General features: G+C 39.3%; 2 protein-coding genes across 11 annotated transcripts in view; one reads left to right on the forward strand and one right to left on the reverse strand.

Annotated features, from left to right (window-relative positions):
* Window positions 1-7,249, forward strand: part of slit1a (slit homolog 1a (Drosophila)) — a 119,767-nt gene extending 112,518 nt beyond the window's left edge. For all 8 annotated transcript variants that reach the window (XM_086092927.1, XM_086092925.1, XM_086092930.1 and 5 more), the window contains 3 exons: window positions 1,253-1,541; window positions 3,770-3,981; window positions 5,482-7,249. In XM_086092927.1, the coding sequence (XP_085949053.1) occupies window positions 1,253-1,541; window positions 3,770-3,981; window positions 5,482-5,723 (743 nt within the window). In that variant the 3' untranslated portion in view covers window positions 5,724-7,249. The remainder of the gene's footprint in view (window positions 1-1,252; window positions 1,542-3,769; window positions 3,982-5,481) is intronic.
* Window positions 7,250-8,692: 1,443 nt separating this feature from the next.
* Window positions 8,693-20,395, reverse strand: part of LOC147164086 (uncharacterized) — a 28,866-nt gene continuing 17,163 nt past the window's right edge. For all 3 annotated transcript variants that reach the window (XM_086092859.1, XM_086092858.1, XM_086092860.1), the window contains one exon: window positions 8,693-14,067. In XM_086092859.1, coding sequence (XP_085948985.1) covers window positions 9,714-14,067 — 4,354 coding nt within the window. In that variant the 3' untranslated portion in view covers window positions 8,693-9,713. The remainder of the gene's footprint in view (window positions 14,068-20,395) is intronic.

The raw sequence follows: 20,395 nt of genomic DNA on the forward strand, positions 1-20,395 counted from the left end.
GGGAAAACTACTCAAAGTATTCAATTAATACGGATAGCTCGTAATAATATATTATATTGTAATATTGTGGTGTTTTCTCAAAAAATACGACTTTATTGTCATATTAAAATTTCTTATCATACAAGTCATTACTATTATTATTGCTTATTTAAAATCATATTTAAACTTAATTCTCACAATATTACAAGTTTCAAAGTTTCATTGCAATTAGTTTCTGACCTTTACTTACATTTATTTATTTATTTTTACCAGTAATTGATTCTTATGATTAGAAATTTCTTCTCAAACTTTTTCTCCTTCTGCCTTTATTCTTGCATGAGCTCTGCTTAACTATCTTAAAATTGTATTGGGAATTTTTTTTTCATAAAAATTCTGCCTTTAGTTCCAAAATATTTTCGTTACTCTAACATTGGGAATATCCTGGACATTTTCCCTTAATGAATGTCCGTTAGGCTACTCATGAATGACATCCTTTAAAAGGGATGGCATCTCTGTGTCTATTACAAACATATTGTCATTTATAATCATTCAGGTGTACCAGGCACAATCACTCATGTTTGTTTTTGCCACTTTTGACATTGTGCCATGTCGATGGGTTGTTGCTAGGTAACCTCTAAAGCGGTTGTCATGAGAAGTGGCTGTAAATGTGTTTTGTGTGTTGATGTACTTCAAAATCATAACAGAAGACTTTTCACGTGACCTGCAGCCCTCTCTTCAAGGATGCTGTGTCTTGCGGTGCACACGTAACAATATCCATCCTCACAGGTGCCTTGATCTAAGAGCTTAATTTGTTTAATACGCTCGTAGCTCAAAACACCAGTACTGTATTTAAATCCGCTTTTCTCGAAATTACTGGTAATGCCAGTAGTTGCATTCCAGCCATCCCCCAAAAACAATGAGTAAAATGTGTTGCTTAAATAATTAAGCACCACAAAAGATGTTGATTAGCATTAGCATTAAGCTAGAAGGGCCTTTTTACAGCTTAAACAGCTGTTCACTGTTTTCCAAACTGCTGTGTATTGTAAAATGGGTTGAGTTCACTCGATCAAAGCAAGAAATTGGCAAAATGACAGCTGGTATCTAAAAAAATAACTTTTGGGTCCCTGGTATGGAAAGGCACCTGGTCACCGTGAGAAACACCTGCTTGAAAAGCCTTTCCTCCATTTCACTCCTACCTTCCCTGTGTTAGCTGTGTGTTTGTGCTGCTCCTTGGTGTCCGTCACTCCTCTAAACAACTTGCGACCTCCCCCAGGGATGCCGGTGGGCGTGCACCCGGGCGCCTTCCGCCTGTGGCAGATCCAGAACAGCTCCAGTTTCCACGGCTGCATCCAGAACTTGTACATCAACAACGAGCTGCAGGACTTCACCAAAACCCAGATGAAGCCTGGCGTGGTGCCGGGCTGCGAGCCCTGCAAGAAGATCTACTGCATGCACGGCATCTGCCAACCCGACGGCCTCCTGGGGCCCGTGTGTCACTGCCGGCCGGGATGGGCCGGACCACAGTGCGACGTGCCGGCCGCCAACCCCTGCCAAGGCAGCAAGTATGTTCGCCACGACAACCTGGTCCAAGCCAAATATATTGTACTTTATATATTTTTAAAACCACACAAAATAACATACAGTAACATTACTACACTACGGAGCCCCTCTGGTGCCAGCGTATGAATTTATTTATTTTTTGCTAACCTGTACCCACAGTTTAATAATCTGTACCCACAGTTTAGCAATCTGTTCCCCCAGTTTACTGATCTGTTCCCACAGTTTAGCAATCCGTACCCTCAGTTTACTAATCTGTTCCCACAGTTTAGCAATCTGTACCCACAGCTAATCTGTTCCCACAGTTTACTAATAATTGTTGAACGGGTCTCTATAAAGACTCAGTTCCCATTGTCACATTAAAGAAACGTTCAAAAGACTCGATTCATACGTGTTCGCAGAAATGCTCCCACGCAGTCAAGCGGAGCGCTTACGTGAAAATACGGTAAATCTAATGCATGAATGGGGCGGCGGGTAACGACTCTAGTGTAGCCCAATATAGCGGAGTAAAAGTAGCGTTACACACATGTACTCAAATAAAAGTGAAAAGTATTGTGTAGTAAAAAGCATTGTGTGGTAAAACTACTCTTGGAAGTAATTTTTTTTTCAAAAAGTTACTCAAGTAAATGTAACGGAGTAAATGTAACTCACTACTACCCACCTCTGGTGTTAGGTTTGATAATATAGGCTAATAGACAGGAGCGCAACGGTAGAGCCAACGTCAGCGTCGCTGCTCATTTGAGTTATCCATCGTTTGTAGAATACATAACTAATTCTCACATCAAATTTACCAATTTCCCCCGTTAGACGAAGCGCTTGTAAAAGCTAAACTGAATACTGTGTATAGGTTTGCCGATATTGAAGGATCTATGGCGAGAGCCAGAGTGCTTTCTCGGCTTGGGTGCACTACACATTACAAGTTAGCATTTGTAGCTATTAGGGGTGTAACGGTTCACAGAAGTAATGGTTCGGTACGTACCTCGGTTTTGGGACACGGTTCGGTACAAAATCGGTATAACAAAAAGTAAAAAAAACTGAATTCTTGTTTGTTTGTTTTTCATTTGTTTTTGGCAGACAGTTCTGAAGGTAACTGTTTGTCCAACATAGCGTCATTTAGAACTTTTAGAACGACCAAAGATTACTTGGCACAAGTTGCAGATGCACAAAAGTACTCAAGCTTTACTTTCAAAATGCTGTCTTGTCTTTATTGTCAAAGATAGCTGGGAGGTTAACCATCTCGTTATCATCATTACAGTATTATTATAGTAGTATAGTTACTGTGTATACTTTTTAATATCAATTTTATATACTGTATGCCAGACCATCACTGTATAGTAAGCAGAATGGCTCCCTGCAAATACAGCAGATTTGTGTTCTATTTAACAAGCACAGATTTCACACTAAGAACATGTTGGGACTGCATTGGACAAGATAATTGTTTTAGTATTCACATTTTTATATTTATTTTATTTGTGTGTGTGTGGTTTTCTAATGTAAAATGTAAAACCTGGGCTCAACAAGGGTTGTTTTCCAAGTGATCTAATAATCCTCTCCAAAAAAAAATTAATAGTTGAGTCTGATGCACGAGCCGTTAGCTTCGTCACAGGGACTGCACGGAAGATCTTGAGAGACTCCGTAAGCTGGTCTCATTCTAAACGGGTATCTTATGCCTGTCGCCACTCTCTTTAAACTCCTGGTGATACCGATAGCACAAAAACATGCACCCATTCAATCAAAAGAGCGCCGTAGCAGTAGCTGTTAGCCCACTAGCTCTACTGAGACTGACTGTTCACTTGTCTGTGTGTGTGTGGGGGTGTGTGTGCGCGTTGCGCTCGTAAATGCTGACTCAAAACTATTTGACAGGAGAGGTACAAAGCAGCGCACGTGAATATTACTGACATAGTAAACAAACCAGTTATCGAGTCTGGGGAGGGGACTGTCCGTTTGTTATCATAGAGACAACAACGTTATTTTCTTCGTGTTTATTATTTATTTAGTTAAGTTTTTTTTTTTTTTTTTACTGGCGGCAAACTGGTTTAGGCTCATTACTGCCACTTGGTTTGGAGTGCGGATACTGCAATAAACTTAAACAATAAACTAGGCCACCAGGGGGAAGTATAATACATACATCCTAAATACACAAAGAAGACATTCACAAATGAGTTGCCGTTATATTAGTAATTTTTCACAGAAGATGTTTCCATGCATGAATTGAGACATACCGTGTTTGCAGATGTGTCCACGGTCGGTGCATCCCGCTGGACAGTGAGTCGTACCGCTGCGAGTGCAGTGAGGGTTACCGCGGTGCGCTGTGCAACCAACAGGGGGAGCTGTTCAACCCCTGCCGCCGGCTGAACTGCAAACACGGCCGTTGCCAGATCTCCGACACGGGGGATGCTTACTGTCACTGCGAAAGTGGCTACACCGGGGAACACTGTGACGCAGGTTTGGAACCCATGCTTGCTCATTAGTAGTTATAGTGGATATAGAAAGTCTACACACCCCTGTTCAAATGCCAGGTGTTTGTGATGGCCAGAACTAAACACAGGGAATTACAAACAGTTCAGAAAAGCAGTCAGTGTAACCACAAAGCTTCGACTCAAACAGTATCGACTGCGCACACTTAGGTTCATGTTAATGGTTGAAAATTTAGAAATTATTTGCCTTGCTCTCATTTATTTCACAAAAAAAATCCAAACAAAATCTTCCTTGTCTCAATGAATGTTTGTGCTTATAATATTACCAATATAATTGTGTAATAGCTTGAGTTTGTTGTTGTTTGTTATGTTTTTTTAATACAGCAACATTTTTTGTATGACAGTAAAATTCCAACTTAATTTTTTAACAAAATCATTTTTAAAGTCAAAATATGATGAGAATATATATTTGGTGAGGGAAAATGAGAAAAAAAATTATGTTTTTAAAGTTATGTATAATTTTTAAACAGACTATTTCTTCTTTCAAAAACCTGACTATCGTAACATTTAACAGTTCTTCTGGTAATATTAAATTTTTCTGGTAAAATGCACGCTGGGAAAAGTCAAAATTTCACAAGGAAAAGTATTGCTTTAAAAATGTTTTCATATAATATTTGTTTTTATTCAAGAAAGAAAGTTGCAATCTTACAATATGATTTTCATTAAAAAGGAGGATTTATTCATTTAAAAAAACATTTGTAAAAAGATAGGTGAAAGTCATAAACGTATGAAATATATATATATCAATTACCAAATTACTATAAATTACTACATAAGTATTGGTAGTATATTCTCTTCTACTCATAATCATAATTTCATGAGAACAGTTGTAAAATGTTTTAGGGATTTATTATTATTATTATTATTATCATTATTATTATTAATAGTAGTAGTAGCAGTAGTAGTATTATTATAGGAAATAATGCATTTATTCAAGAAGAAATATTTTGATAAAAATCACAATCTTATTTTTGGGGTACATATACGTTTTATGTTACCACAAACGTACATGTTTTTTCTCTCTTTGAGAAGAACATGTTAAATAAACAATTAAAGATCTATTTTTTTATTGATTTTTATTTTATTTTTTTATAAGTGTGGCTTGTTTGTTTATAACAGTTTGAACCTCCGCCTTCTAGTGGTTCAGCACCTGTGCATTCACCCACTTATGGATTTTTATTATTTCTACATATTTATTTATTAGTTTATTTTCTTTCTTTTTTTTAGCCGTCATGTTTCGTGCACTTTTATTTTTCCCCTCAATGCATGACTTCACCAAAGAGAATAGTGAATAAATGGACATCACTTTTACATAGATTTTGTGGGCTGGCCATTGTGAATAACGAGGGGCCAAGGTAGATTTTCTTATTGTATTTTTTTTTAACAAAAGTTTATTTATTTATTTAGGGGTGGTGGGATTTATGAAAAAGTGTACTAAAATGTCTGTGCCGATGTTTTTACCGTCCAGAGTCGGCGTGCCGAGGCGAGCCCATGCGAGACTTCTACCAGGTGCAGCGGGGCTACACCATCTGCCAGACGACGCGCACCGTGTCCTGGGTGGAGTGCAGCGGCGTGTGCGAGGCGGGCGCCTGCTGCGCCAGCCAGCGGATGAAGCGCCGGAAATACACGTTCGAGTGCAGCGATGGCACCACCTTCAGCGAGGAGGTGGAGAAGAGCATCAAGTGCGGCTGCGTGGGCTGCGGCGTCTAGAACATGATGAAAAAGAGAGATTCTAAAGAATATATATAAAACCTCTATCTATATATTAAGGACTCTGACGCTTGTAAAATAAGACATCTTTTGTGAGCTGCAGTACCACGGAGTGTCAACTCAAAAGGCTCTAGAGATGTTTGTTTTTTTACCCCAACAGTGAGGACAGTGTTGGGGGGGGGTGAAAGAAGAAGAGAGCTGAACCGTTGGCCAAGCCGAGTGTCACATGACAGGAAGTTGTTTGTTGTTTATTTGTCAGTCAACCACACGCACACACACAGAAGAAGATGACGTTCGAGTGGCACATAATCAAGTGCGGATGCGGTGACTTCAACTGGGCTTGATAAGTCCCCCAGCATGCATTGCCTCCTCCGTCCAGCAGGGGGGCATCTAGCGTCTCCTCCTCTTGACACCTGCAGTATTAAAAACAAGAGGAGCAAAAGATCGCTGATAAAACCACATAAATCTTTGTCATTGATTGAGTTATTTTCCCCCCCTGTTGTATTGTTTTAATTTCTCATTTTTTGTTTATTGTATTTTATTTCACCATGTAACCTTCAAAAAAACATCCCCATTTATATAGAAATGCCTAACAGATTCTAATATATATGTATATATATATATATATTTGTATTTCTTTTTTCTTTTTCTTTTTGGGTATAGTATTTTTCTATGTTAAGTGGAAGGTTGGTGGTAAAAGGCGCTGGCTTGGTCTTTTTTTTTTTTTTTGTCCAACATTTAATGGCAAGCAGTGTAATCGGCCACACGCGCATACAAAAAAAATTGCAGTATTGTGCGAAGGTTTATTTCAGTAGTTCAAATCAAAGGGTGCAATGCATTGTATAAAATCATTAAATGCCTATGGAAATATTTTGTAATTCTTGGATTCATATTCGTAACAGCTGAATTACATGGAGAAGGTGAATTTCAGATTTGGTTAGCTGCAAGTTATAATCATCAAAATGATCAATTAAATCGTGAAATATTTCAGTCTGGAGTGAATCTGTATGCTGCTTTAATTTTTTGATTGAACTACTGAAATAAACACAGTTTTGGGAAAATCTTCAAATGTTTTACAATGCAACTGTACACATTGTATAGGAGCCACTGCTGGTCTGCTCTGTCGTTAAATATTGTATAGGTTGTCTTCCATGTGAATATTACATCTGGTTTATGAGCGCTTAGCTTGTTTTCGCTCCTCTTTTTATTTATTTTTTTTGTATGGTGATGCATTTAAGTGTGCATTGCATTTTTCCTGATATTTTCAAAAACATTAAAAAGATGAAAAAAGAATTTAAAAATTATGAAGCTTGAGTTTAACATGAACCATAAGCTGCTGTCAAGCATGCGTTGTGTTGGGGAAAATAACACAACCGTGCAACCGCTATGACACATAATGAAACGGTCAGGACATTTTCTAGCTGGTATTAAAAATGTAATGTAATGTTTTCTTGAGGTGCCAATTACAGTGAGCACATAGCTGAATGTATAAATGTGTACAGATAATAAATATGCTTATTCATGAAGTGGTAACTTTTAGCTGTCCTTTAGTTTAGAATGGATCACATACTGTTCTGGGATTGGAATTCTGCTGATTATGTAACCGTACGGACGCTCAGCGTCCTCCTTATAGGCCGTGTGCCTCATAAAGGCGCACCTTTTGTGGAATGTGACTTTTCCTTTTCTTGGCTTCTGTGGGTTCACGTCTCCTTGGTGTGCAAGTACAACTTCCTGGTAGCCATCTTAGTGGTGCTTGTGCTATATTGAGATTTACAGTAAGTCAATCAGTAAGACTCTCCATCCTATGAGCTATGATATACATAACTATGTTCATGTAAACCACACAATGTTGTAAAAAGATTTTGCTTCTCTGTCACAGGACTTGATGGTGGGATTGAAGCTAAAGTCCCAAAATGATGCTGAATGTATGTAGTGCCACCGACAAAATGTTTACCAAACCTCCACTCTTTTCATTTATTAAACTTCTATGTGTGTGCTTTTAACAACTCCCTTGTCTTTTTATTAGCACCATTTCACCTAGGGAAAAACTGAGGCAAACGTATCTGGAGGAGTCATGGCTATGAAAAGACTGGATGATGAAGTTCACATTTATTAACACATCCTTATTTTTGTTCCACATTTATTAACACATCCTTATTTTTGTTCCAACAACCGGTTGCAATCTGGAACATCCAATGTAGAATACTGTCCTATGATACAGCACTGTTTGATTTCCAAGTTGTAAAATTATATATCAGAGGATTTAACTTGACAATCTAGTGCAGGAGCTTATTTATGCCATCAAAAGACATTGACTGTTCATTGTAATAGTTTTGTTTTTGTGCGTTTTAACATTCCTGTCAAAGACTATAACTAAAGTAAATGGCCTCGTTTTGGAGAAACGAAGGAGAGGAAACAGGAAGGTGTTTTTAGAGCGATGCTGACACCTAGTGGCATTCAAAAGATATTGCTACATAAATAGGTATTAAAACACAGAGGCGTTTTTTTTTTTTTAAACGACCGTGTATAGTAAGGCGTTTTTTTTAGTAAGGCATTAAAAAAAAGATGACCATAAGGCGTTTTTTTAACGACCATTTATATATAGTAAGGTTTTGATTTTAATGACAATGTATAGCAATTAATGCATAAAAAAAAGATGACCATGTATCATAAGGCATCTTAAAAAAAACATGTATAGTAAGGCGTTACTTTTTAAACGACTATATAGATATACCATGTATAATAGGGTGTTTGAGAGAGAGAGAGACACACAGAGACTATTATACTACATGATAAAGTTTGTCTAAGGAAAGCAACTCATTTATTCAGTGTAATTACTACTGAATTAATATTTTTAGTACAGCCTTCCATTTTCTTCATTATCACTTTTTTTTTGTTCAGTATAGCCTTTTAAGGATTTAAAAAAAAACTGTCAAATAAAATATTTAAAAAAACAAAGACAAAGCAACCAAATTCCGCCATCTTTATGTCAACTCCAGCAAAAACACAACGATCTTAACATCAGAACAGTTCATTCTTGGGATTATCACAAATAAAGAACTTCTGTCTAATATACAAAAACAATATTTAAATATCACATGTAGAGAACAAACATGGTTCAAGTTTGAATATTTGGTGGACTGTTTCAGATGGGCTACATGTAGGAGATGACACACAGTACTTAAATAATAAAAATGGGGGGCAGGGGGGGAAGTCGAGGTCTGCATTTAAATGTGAGAGGACGACCAGAATGAAATAGAAACAGTGCTAAAAACAATACCAATAGTGTGCATTCACATTACAACATCAAGTAAGATGAACATAAACAAGATAAAAGTGTTAAATGCAACAGCCTGGAATGTGCCTTTAATGCTTCACAAGGCTTCCTGCAACAAAAAACACCTCTGGTGGTTCAACATTTTCCTGGCAGGCTTGCATACAGGTCCATGAGCAAAACAAAGTATTTCATCTTAATGCGATGAGAGATTTAATGCTGTGGAAGTGGGCATAGAAAAATACACCTGTTAGCTAAAGTAACATGAGCAAGTTATTTGCATACACTTTTGTTTTCCAACTACGGACATGGTTGAGTTCAGATTGGGAAACATTCTTTAAACATCATAAATAAGGCACCTGGTCACCACCATCAAATGGCCATCGGCTGCGATTCGAAGGCGGGTCGGAAAGTTTTTATTTGATGATAGAAAATGGAGGGAAGATGGTGTAGTGTCACCTGGATGCCACGGAGCATGAAAAAAAAAAAAAAAGAAGAGGTTTTTGTCTTGTGTCAGAAAGCACAACCAAAAATAAAATCATAAAAAGAAAAAAAGCCACCATGGTCCTCCCGTGCAATCCCTGAAGTGCTGAGCCAACACAGAGTAAAGTTTGTCCTATCAAATCTTTACCAAATGCATCTGCATACTGACTTTGGTGAGGTCTTACTTTTCCAGATCAAGATTTTCCAGATTTGTCTTTCCAACTGTGTCGGTGTCATCTTGATGTCCTGGTGCGCTTAGCGGGAGTTGCCAGGAGCTCCTGCGATCTGGTACGCGACCACACGGCGGAGCAATTTCTCTTCACCGCACTTTTTTTGTTTGTGTCCAACTTCCTGGTGGGCTTCGGAGCCACTTGAACCTTGGCCATCTTGGGCTTCTTTGACGCAGCTTCCATTTTTCTCTGGGATCTAGTCAGCACCTGGTCATGAACGGTTGGAGGCTTGACATCCACACTTTGCAAGGGAGCCTCAGGAGCTTCTTTGATTCCTCTTCTTTCCAGCGAGTCATTTGTTTGACATTTACCAGCATTCGTTTTGCTCATGGCGACTTTTTCCACTTCTTTGTCATCTTCCGATGTTTTGTGGTCCGCTTTGCTCTTTGATACGCCGACCAGAGAACTTAGCCGCTGTGAACACCTTGTTACCCGATTAACATCCTGAGCTTTGGCAGCTCGATGTCGCATCACCCGCTTTCTTGCAAACGTTTTCCTTCTTCCCATTTTTGTGGCTTTCATGGGCTTAGCAGCAGGTAGGGGTATTTTTGGTGCCTTCAGAGAAGGAATGACGGCTGACTCCGGAACAGATTCTGTGGGGACTCTTTTCAAATTGTTGGCTTTTAAGCTTTTGGAGACACCTTTTAAGCGCACGTTGGTTTGCTGGACCTGCATCTTCTCTCTAATGTTGGAGTATTTCCTCAAAATCCTGGCACTCGCTGGATTCTTAGGCTTCCCGGGAGCTTTCTGGGGTTCACCTTGTCCCTGAGCATCGACACGGACAGCCGACTGATTGCAAATATGAGCAGCACTGGGAGGTTCTCGCCTATCTTTGCATTTGGCGGAGGACGTCTCCTGCTCAAGAGCTTTTGCAATCAGCTTCTGACTTTTGGGGTTGCTTTTCACAGGAGAGGTGACGGCAAACTTTTTGAGATGTTTCTTTAAGCGCTCTGCTTGTAAGCTTGGAAAAACACCCTGAGAGGCTCCCGACCCGCTGGACGAGCTGTGGAAGCACAGCTGAGTCTCAGATGGAAGACGCGTATTTACTTTCTTAACAATGACAAGAGATTTAGTTTCTGTTGACTCCAGGAACCAGCGACAAATACTGGGAAGATTGTAGTCCTTCATGAAGAGCATTTGCACCGGTGAGAACTTCTGCTGCTCAAAAGACTTTTGCTTGCGGGCCCTGCGTTTACTTTTCCATATGGCAGCCTGTCTGTCTGCTTTGTTTTTATATTTTGCTGCCGTCTGGCCATCTCTCTCCAATTGCAGCCAGCCTTTCTGAATCTTGTCGTATTTGAGGTTCAAGTTGGTAAGCTGCTGTTTATTTACTTCTCCATTCAGTGCCTCTACGGACTTGTTTGTTTGTTTGCGAGGCTGGTGTCTTGGTCCCATTAAAGGGGAGGCTGATGCAGTAGATAACGAAGGGGCCTTCATCTGAGTTTTCATGATTTTCTCCAGAGGCGTTCCGGCCAAGGGTTCCACATCAGTGCTCTTTCCGGATACAGAGGGCAAACTGGTGGATGGTGAAGACAGCCTTTGTGATCGCAAAGAAAGCTTTTTGTTGTCTGGAGGGGATTGAGGTTCGGGTTGTGGGGGCTGTTCCGCCTTGCTACTTTCACTTCTCAGTGGCATTCTTGTGGGTTTGTCTACCGAACTTCCAGCATTGTCATCTGAAGATGATACGTTTGCTTCCTGTGTCATGGGCTCCATTCTAAGAACACGCTTTCCTCTTGTTTCATTTGTTGATGTTTCAAGCTTTTGGGAAGCTCGAGCCTCCATTGGACTGGTTAACTCTACACCAAGCTGCTGGTTCGCATTTTTACTTTCCTTTCCTCCCACCTTTGAAGATCTCAACTTTTGTCTGACCAACAAACTTGTGGTTTCTTCTATTGATTGACTTTGTTCAACGTTTAACATCATTTGTGTCTTTTGGACCGTGCTCGTTTGAGACGGTTCAGGGGTTCCAGGTGGTGATGACTCTGCTAAAGGAGGAGAAAGGGGAGACAGTTCTGGAGGAGCAGGGGAAGCGATCGGTTTTGGAGGTGAAATGGATGGGACTACATTTGATGAAGGTGCTAATGCAAGAGTTTCATCTGGTTTCTGGACAGCTGATCTTAGCTGTCGTTTGGTTTCAGTTGGTTCATCTAGCTGAAGAAGCTTGTGTTGCTGGATCGGTTTGGATTTGAGTGAGACTTCAATTGTTGGGCCTTCTGCCATGTCAGCAGCTGGAACTAGTGGACACTCAGGTGTGTTCACGATGGATTCTGTGGGCGTTTCTGTTTCAGGGATATTTGTCACCAAATTGTTGGCTTCTGTTGAGTCAACCTGAGCCTGTTTCAGTACTTTCTGACTTTGTTTCACTGGGCCATTCATTGGCGAGGTGCTACTTGTGTTTGATCTACGACGCAGACTTCTGTCAGAGGATGATATGGGCTTCCCGTTAACATAGCCCACGATTATCGTTTGCGATTTTTGTAACCTCTTGGGCAGAGAGATAACGGTGCCTTTTTTTCGACGCCAAGGAGGTAATTCCTTTGCGAGAGTATCGAGTGTCTTTGAAGAGATGTCGTATGTATCGTCTTGTCCTTCGATTGTTGCTACAACAACTGTTGGACTTTTGACATCACTCGCTATCTGGTCCTCAGCAGAACAAAAGTTGTTGGACCTTTCTGTGTTTTTACTGTTTTCAGAGGGTATATCCTGTCGTAGCTCCTCATTGCCTATTTCCTTTTCTGTCTCTTGGTTCTCTGTATGATTTGTGGGTGATGGCGTGCTAATATGGCGAGGAAGCACCCCACTGCTGTGCATTTTATCACATAACACCGGAGATTCAGCTTTTTGCATGCTGATTTTCTCTGATTGTTCTACAACTGTTTCTGACATTACTTTACCAGTAGATTCATTCTTTTCAGGTACAGGTTCATTCTCAGTTTCCTTTACCTCGTCAAATGAAGCATATGCTACACTTTCCTTACATTCATTCACTTTCTTGACATCAGAAGTTTTATCTTGTTTTAGCTGGAATGGTTCATCATCGGTACTGATATTTGTTCTGCTATCATTGAGTGTGTTTGTTACAGAGTTTATTTTAGATAATGGGGTCTCTATCTGGCTCTGAGCCTGATCCGTCTGACTAGTTTCTACTACAAATAAAGTTTCTACTTCACTGGCTGCCACTCCAACCATCTCTCCCGTCCCTGGTACTACACTCTCATTAGAATGTTCTGAGCGTGTCCCTTCACTTATTGTCTCTCTACATGCTCCAGCAAAAGGCATATCTACCGGTGGTACACCTTCAGGCTTGGAAAGGATTTGTTTGGGGGTAACCAGTGGAATTAACGATGGCATCGGATTAAGACAGTTACCCCTCCCTGCCAATGTGCGGACAGTTTTTAACTCCCAAATTTCATCAGAGTACAAATGTCCCCGAGTGCTTTTCCTAGCATTGCGACGGGGAATCAAATGACGTTGATCCTTAAAACACTCTGTAATTGGTTTGTCAATGTAAACAATGTCACAGTGGCCAAGATCGGGATCAAGTGTCCGATAAGGAGTCTGTCTGGCGTGTTGTTGAGACGATGGCCGCATGGTCTTCCTGGCAGTTCGCGGTGAATCTGCGGTAAGAGCCACGGGAAGGGTAAACTGTTTGCTTGGTACATCGTTGGCTTGCCACGCAGCTTTGCTCTGCTTTGTATGATGCATTTGATTTAGCTGAGATTGTCTTTTCAGAGATGAGCTGAGTCGAGCGCTTTGAGTGTCCATTCTGTTTTGTGAATTTGAGTGACTTTGTTTGTCCTCTAATGAGTCGGAGTCAGATGTAAGCGAGGTTGTCAGCACACAAGATAACTTTTTACCAGAAGCAACATTACTGTTTTTCATGATTTTCATCTTAAGAGGTGCATGATCAGCATGGCGGCTGTTGTCAGAGTCTACGGGGATAGGAGCCTGGTTGGTCCCTGACCCAGGGCTGTGAAGATCCAACACAGGGCTAGCAGCAACAGATGTTGTCAATGGAACTACATTCTCAGCAACTTTCTTTTTGACTCTATTGTTTTGGATAGAACAAGACATATCCAAGACTTCAAATTTTGGCGTGGATTCGCTAGGAAACTCTAGCTCCATGCATGACTTCTCAGGCGTGACTGTGCCAGATTTTGGAGTGGAGCACGTTGCTCCTTGGATTCCAGAGTCAATATTTTGCCGTGCCTTGCAGGCTGCCACCTCCATCTGCAGGAAACCTATGGCGTCAACAATCGTTCTCTGATGGTGGCGGCAGAGTTTGGCCATAAACTGTCCCAGTGTCGAGGTGGACTGGAGTTCTTTCGCCTTTGCAATAGACACGTCTTGACACTCACTGCGAGAAAAGAGATAGAAAAGAAACAGGACATTACAAAAAAAGCAGTGTTTATTCCTATGATAAATTCCAGGGTAGCAGTGGGTTTGCAGTGAAAGAAATAATGGTGTGTTGTAGAAGTTGGGGGGGAGAACAACAGGCAAAAAAAATGTTTATCATTGCATATTTATTAGAAGAATAAGTGATTTTTTTAAAGCCAATTCAAATCCAGTGAACTTGACCAATTACATTGTTACAGATATTACAGTTTACTTCTTTGCACACTATTTATTGTCACATTAAGAAAATCCTACACGTGCACAAGACATTGACTTTAAAACAAGTTACATTTTCTACCACTTGAAAGAGCAAATACATTGGGGCAAATATAGAATACATACATTGCGTCAACATTTTCTCGTGCAAGTCAAAATAAATAAACACAAGTGCTCTTCAAATTAAATCAAAACGAAAATGTTGTGGATAGATTTATACAGAGACATGTCATGGAGATAATAGATTAACATGTAAAATGTGGTATTTCATAAATATTTGCTGTCAGCGAGGTAGTTTTGAGCACAAAATTCTTACACGGTATTTTGCTTTCTTTTGTTTTTTTAGCAGATTTTTATAGGATTCTGGAAAATGCCATTTTTGAAAGAAAAAAAGCTACACTTAACAGTGGTCTAGGCAAGGAAAATTTGGGGGGAAAATGAATTCCTGAGACACTTCCAAAATAGAACGTAATTACTAATTAATGTTTTATTTTGAAAATGTTCAATGTAAATCTCAAACTTTATATACTTTGTGGCTATAGGTTAAACATAGGAAGAAAACATAACTTTTTCTTTCATTTAGAAATGAAAGAAACTGCTACACTTTGAACTACATCAGTTACACTTAGTCCTTGTTTTTGTGCAGAGGGCATAAATGAGGCATGATTGGTGGTTAACAACAAACAGTTATCCAAATAAATCCAGGCTTGCGTTAGACAATGTAAAGTAGAGCAGAACAATTATTAATAAGTCAATAACCATCATCTCCAACCCACAGCTGTGGTCACCATTGACATTCACTGTCTAAAACTACAAAAATAAATAGAGGGTGAATAGATGCATTTTATTTTAAAGTTAAATATAGTAACATGTAAATCTTAAGAGATTAAAAATATTTTTTGAGAATAAAAATAAGAATTGCCGAAGTGGCACTTTGTGTTTTTCAAACAAATTTCAGTCCCTGCTGGTAAAACCTATGGAGTAAAGAGTACCTGACTTCTGAATGGTAAGGGTTTCATCCCTGAGGGTTTCTCTTGCCCTTTCACTACAGCACAGCGATACACACACCACACGCATGCCTTTTCTTAACACAGTTTCAAAATAGCCACTATGGTATAAAAAGTAGACCACATCACAACTCAGTTCCACGACATTTCACAATGTGTTAACTTATCTCTGGAGTATAATATGGATATAAATACTCTGAATATTACAGACTGTGAAGGTATCTTATCCTGAGTAACCCATTGCAGTTGATGAACATTTCAGGCTCACCGTCTCAACACGCTGTTTAATCAACAATAAAGAACATGTACAACAGTAGTATTTCAAAGATCAGACCTTAGTATACATCTAAATTCTCACATAAAGCTCAGTCATGCAAAGGAATAAAACATTTTTCTTTTTTCTAGCATTTTTCTAGCAACTTTTATGTTATCATATACAACAGAAATAATTGAGTACTTTTGTTGATCTTATCCTGGCTCATTAGATACAGTGATTCAAAACGTAAGTTCGCACAGGACAAAATATATTTGATTTTTTTTTAGTGTATCATGTATCAATAGATATACTTAACCTCATAAAATAAACTGAATTTATGTAGGTGTCTATTAACACTTAGATCAATTTACATTAATTGATTGATAAAGCAATGATTAATCTATCAATAAAAAAAAAACTAGTTGGTACATTGCATACTGCATTTACACAATATCTACCCTAATTTTTCCAAAGACAAACCAACACTAAAATTCAAAATTTGACCTGTCTCATCATCATTTGTCCACAAAATAAGGTGTAATCATGCTATCAAACACAATTATGTTCTTATTTACATTATATTTGCACCCAATAAACTGCTTTTAAACTGTTGTCTATCAGTTGTAATCCTTTCACATTTTCAGATCATATCAGTTGTAGTGGCCAACCACTTGCTGCAAAAATGAAGGGCCAGTCAAGTTAATACTGAACTGACAGATGCTTGCCGATTGTCACTGCAACAGATTCCCCCCCTTAACATTTTAATTTGTAATGGATGTGGCAAGTCAACTTCTGTATTGGTTTGTTAATCCATGAAGGTAATTGGGCAGGTTTGAATGTGAGTTTGGCCCACTGATAACAAAATAAATCACATTTATTTACATCATATCTATCCTCTGAGAAGAAATGCAAACCATTTAAAAATAAAAAAATAAATAAAAAGCAACTGAGGTGTAAAGAAACCTCTACTCAACATGGTGTCCATCTAAAAGCCTGCATGATTTGCTACATACATGTAATCAACCTGATAAGAGAATAGTAGGTCTTGAATGCCCTGAGGTATATATGATAATGCGCACTGAGGTGTCCCAGTAGATCAGAAAATATTCAGTTACTTCAACCAGTGGAAAAAAATTAGCAAGAAAATGTTCTACATTGGAAAAATAATACACTCCTTTGTCCAGTTGTGCAGTTAATTTCAAGACATCAACCACTCAAAACAAAAATTGCAACCTGACATTTAAATCAAAACAGAAAGATCTCATTAATGGCACTAAACGCTTCAGTTAAATAAACCTGAATGTGTGTACCGTTTGTTGCTTTACTGTGTCAACTGTGTAGCTCTGAGCGTGATCCAACACTATCATGTTGCGCTAGCAATTAGTGAACATCTATAGGCTTTCTTCTGCGCTGGAGAAAACAAGTTGAAGCCTGCAATCTGAAAATCTCTGCCTTAAGTGACTCATTTGAATCACTGAAGGCTTCTGCTGGCACTGAAATGCTACCGACAGTTAAGGTAAGCTGTGAAGACATTTGAAAGTCAGTCAGACATCCTGAATTATTGCCTATTTGAAATAACATTTGAGGTGGCAAAAGAGGAGACGACTGTTTACCGAAGCTTATATGTGACTGAGGTATAGAGTACAGTATGCGCGAGCGTACAGTGAATCCGCTGTTCAAGACAAGTCTTGCATCTTAGCCTGAAGTGAACCTGAGGCATTGTGAAGGCATTGAAGAATAAACTATCACCATTCATAAATATAGCACAGTGAAACTAGATAATCCCACTTGTAAAATCAGTTGTGCTTGATCTTCTAAAAAGAAACAAAAAACAAAAAATAAATAAATCTTGTGGACCTGCACCAACAGTTATAAACATTAGGTATACTGTGTGGAGCCAACACATACTTTGAGTACATTAGTGTTTGAACATACAGTTTTCCATGTGTCCAGCAATGCATTTGAAACGCACCACTGAAACTGTCCATGTCAGACATATACAAAATAACAATAATATCATCATGCTCATGATGCTTTGACTGCTATTTACAAGGCCTACTGCATGTACGTACGGGTAAATCTTGAGTGTTCAGAACAGTACTGGCAGTAGACATTGAGGGGCGCCACTCGGGCATGTTTCAATTTTCTTCTGAACGTATTGAACTCAGAATGTCAGGAGCCAAGTTAACTTTTAAACGGGTAAACCTAAAACTAAAATAAATATATTATACACACTAATAAAAATCTTGTAGTGCATAGTAACCATGAAATTTTAAAAACAGATAGTTGGCCATATTAAATAGCCAAATTTAAGGAATTTGTCATCTTATTTCACAATTTAGAAATAACCATTTGATCTTATGGACACAAATGCAACATGCCGTGCCTTGTAAAAAAAAAAAAATTGTAAATTTTTAGGGTTATTAGTATTAATTTGGTGATAGGCTTCCATCATGCAAACCACTCCCATTCTCTGTGGATGAGCTCTCTCTTTCCTCAGAGATGTGCTGGAGTTCTTCATTCTTTGGAAAATGGGAACCACTCTGCTCGTCCAGTTGACTAAGCAGCCTCAGTTTCTTTTTCGGGGGATGTTTCAAAGTCCCCAAGCGCTCTTTAACCTTGTACTCCAGAGTGCTGTGGGGAATGCCATAGATAGACTGAGCTTTAGATACACTCATTTTCCCACCCATCACCACCACAATGGCCTCCTCCAGCAGCTCCGTGTTGTACTGGCGGTAGCGGCCACGTTTCTTCCTTGGTGGTTTGTTGGCGAGGTCTGACTCTGAATCCATGGAACAGTTTTGGCGGTCCGTGTCATGTGGCCAGAAAACGCCATTAGTCTTTTTGCGATTCTGCCGGGGCAGAAGGGACTGAAGCTTCTTTCCCAGGCTATTCTCTAAAAGTGAACCTGAATTTTCAAAAAGCAGAGGGTCCCAAGCGGAGTCTGTTCCTGTGGTCAAAACTCGCACCTGGGGAATCTTGAGGTCATAGTTGGAATGATAAAGTGAGGTGCTGTGGTCCTGGCAGGCATCCTGGTGGTTTCCTTTACCATTGGACACCGACTTGGAGAAGAGGCCGGCGGCTTCCAACAACCTGGGAATGTCTTTAAGGTGCGTGCCAGCTTCACTGCTGGCTTTCAGTTTGAGGAGTGCCCCGAAGTGAGCTTTGGAATTCCAGGGCGCCGTCCCGTTTCCACAGAGGTCAGTGGGTGTGGCGCTGCGGTTATGGCTGAGAGGTGACTCTGGGTCGCTTTCCAGACCAACCTCCTCTTTGATGTGCAGAGAGTACGCGAGAGACGAGGAGGGCTTATAACGGGCGGAGTGGCCGATATTCTCCCTCCTCCTCCCATCCTGTTGGTCCGCGCTCAAGGATCGCCTGATTGGATGGAAGGAAATTGGGTGTAAGCAGAGCTTGCACAGTGCCTTTCTCTCTTTGCTAAAGGAGGATGGGTTGGGGAGGGGAGGATGTTGGCCACTCCTTTATTATATGACCTTGCTTTGGTAACATCACTCTTTTGCTTTAATAGACTGGATGGTTGGTTGTGATATTAACACAAAAAAAGGCTCAAATCTGACATTGATTTGCTTACAACAACAACAACAACAACAACAACAACAACAACAACAAAAAGACACAAATGGAAAATAACGGGCAAAATAAAACAAGGCAAACACAAGAAAGAAAGAAAAATGAGTAAAACCAGAAAGAAGAGGATGCATGTCCAGTAATTGTCATTGCTGTGAGGCAGCTTGGCACACTAATAATTAACACAAAATGAGAAATGCATTGATAGCTTTTGACATTTTGTGTGTGACGTTACCACTGAACAAGCACAGCAATAAAAGAGTAAGCCAGCAGAGGGTGATTGTTGTGTGTTTATCTCCAAATAAAAGCCTAATCAATGAAAGGTGACTACGAAATAAGGCAGGGAGAGCTACGTTACATTACATTCAATCTAGATTATGTCAGCATTAAAAAGCAGAAGGATTAAAGAAATCAAATTCAATATTTGGTCATTCATCAAAAATAGACAACAGTGCTACAAAAACAAAACTACAACAACGATAAGGAGATATACATGTCAACAAATGTGCAATTTCGTTTCTTGAAGTGAATGGGAAACTTTTTTTTTTATATGGAGGGTCATCGTAATTTATGAGGGCAGGGGGGAATTGCGATGATTGAAGTAATATTTATCATTATACATTATCAAGATTTGTTGGGAAAAAAAGCTTTGGGGATTTATTTATTTATTTTAAGAACAAACGGCTCAAGCATTTTATATTGGGCCATAGGTTCCTCACATCTGCTTTAAAAGATCTGATCAAATTTGTATTTCATCAACAAAGTGAAATAACAATAACATTTGCATAAATCGCTTCCCGAGGGAACTTTCATTTTCCTGCTGCTGGCAGCAGCAATTTTGCTCGACACAAATGATTGACGTGAACGGTGATAGGCTGCATGTGTCAAATGCAAACTACTTCTGTTACAAACAGAACAACAGACAGACAGGTGATGCTTTTGTTTTGACAGCCCATAAATTGCTATTTTACACTGTGTGCTCACCTCAAACTCTTTGAATATTATTTAAAATCCTCCATTTAGGATTCATGTGGCAGGTTAATATTGATTTTTTTTTCCATTACAAAAGATGAGCACAATATACGTTTGCAAATGAATTGTAGTATTGTTTGAGAATTCTGTACACTCAAGCAGCATTCCAGGTTTTGCATAACGTGCAATTGTCTGTCCTGTTGCATTATTTTGTTTTGTTTTGTTTTTAGGTACACGTGTAATAATTCAAACTG

The sequence above is a fragment of the Leptonotus elevatus genome, chromosome 13 (genome assembly GCF_054856555.1).
Source record: "Leptonotus elevatus isolate MCC_2025b chromosome 13, RoL_Lele_1.0, whole genome shotgun sequence".
Classification (NCBI taxonomy): Eukaryota; Metazoa; Chordata; class Actinopteri; order Syngnathiformes; family Syngnathidae; genus Leptonotus; species Leptonotus elevatus.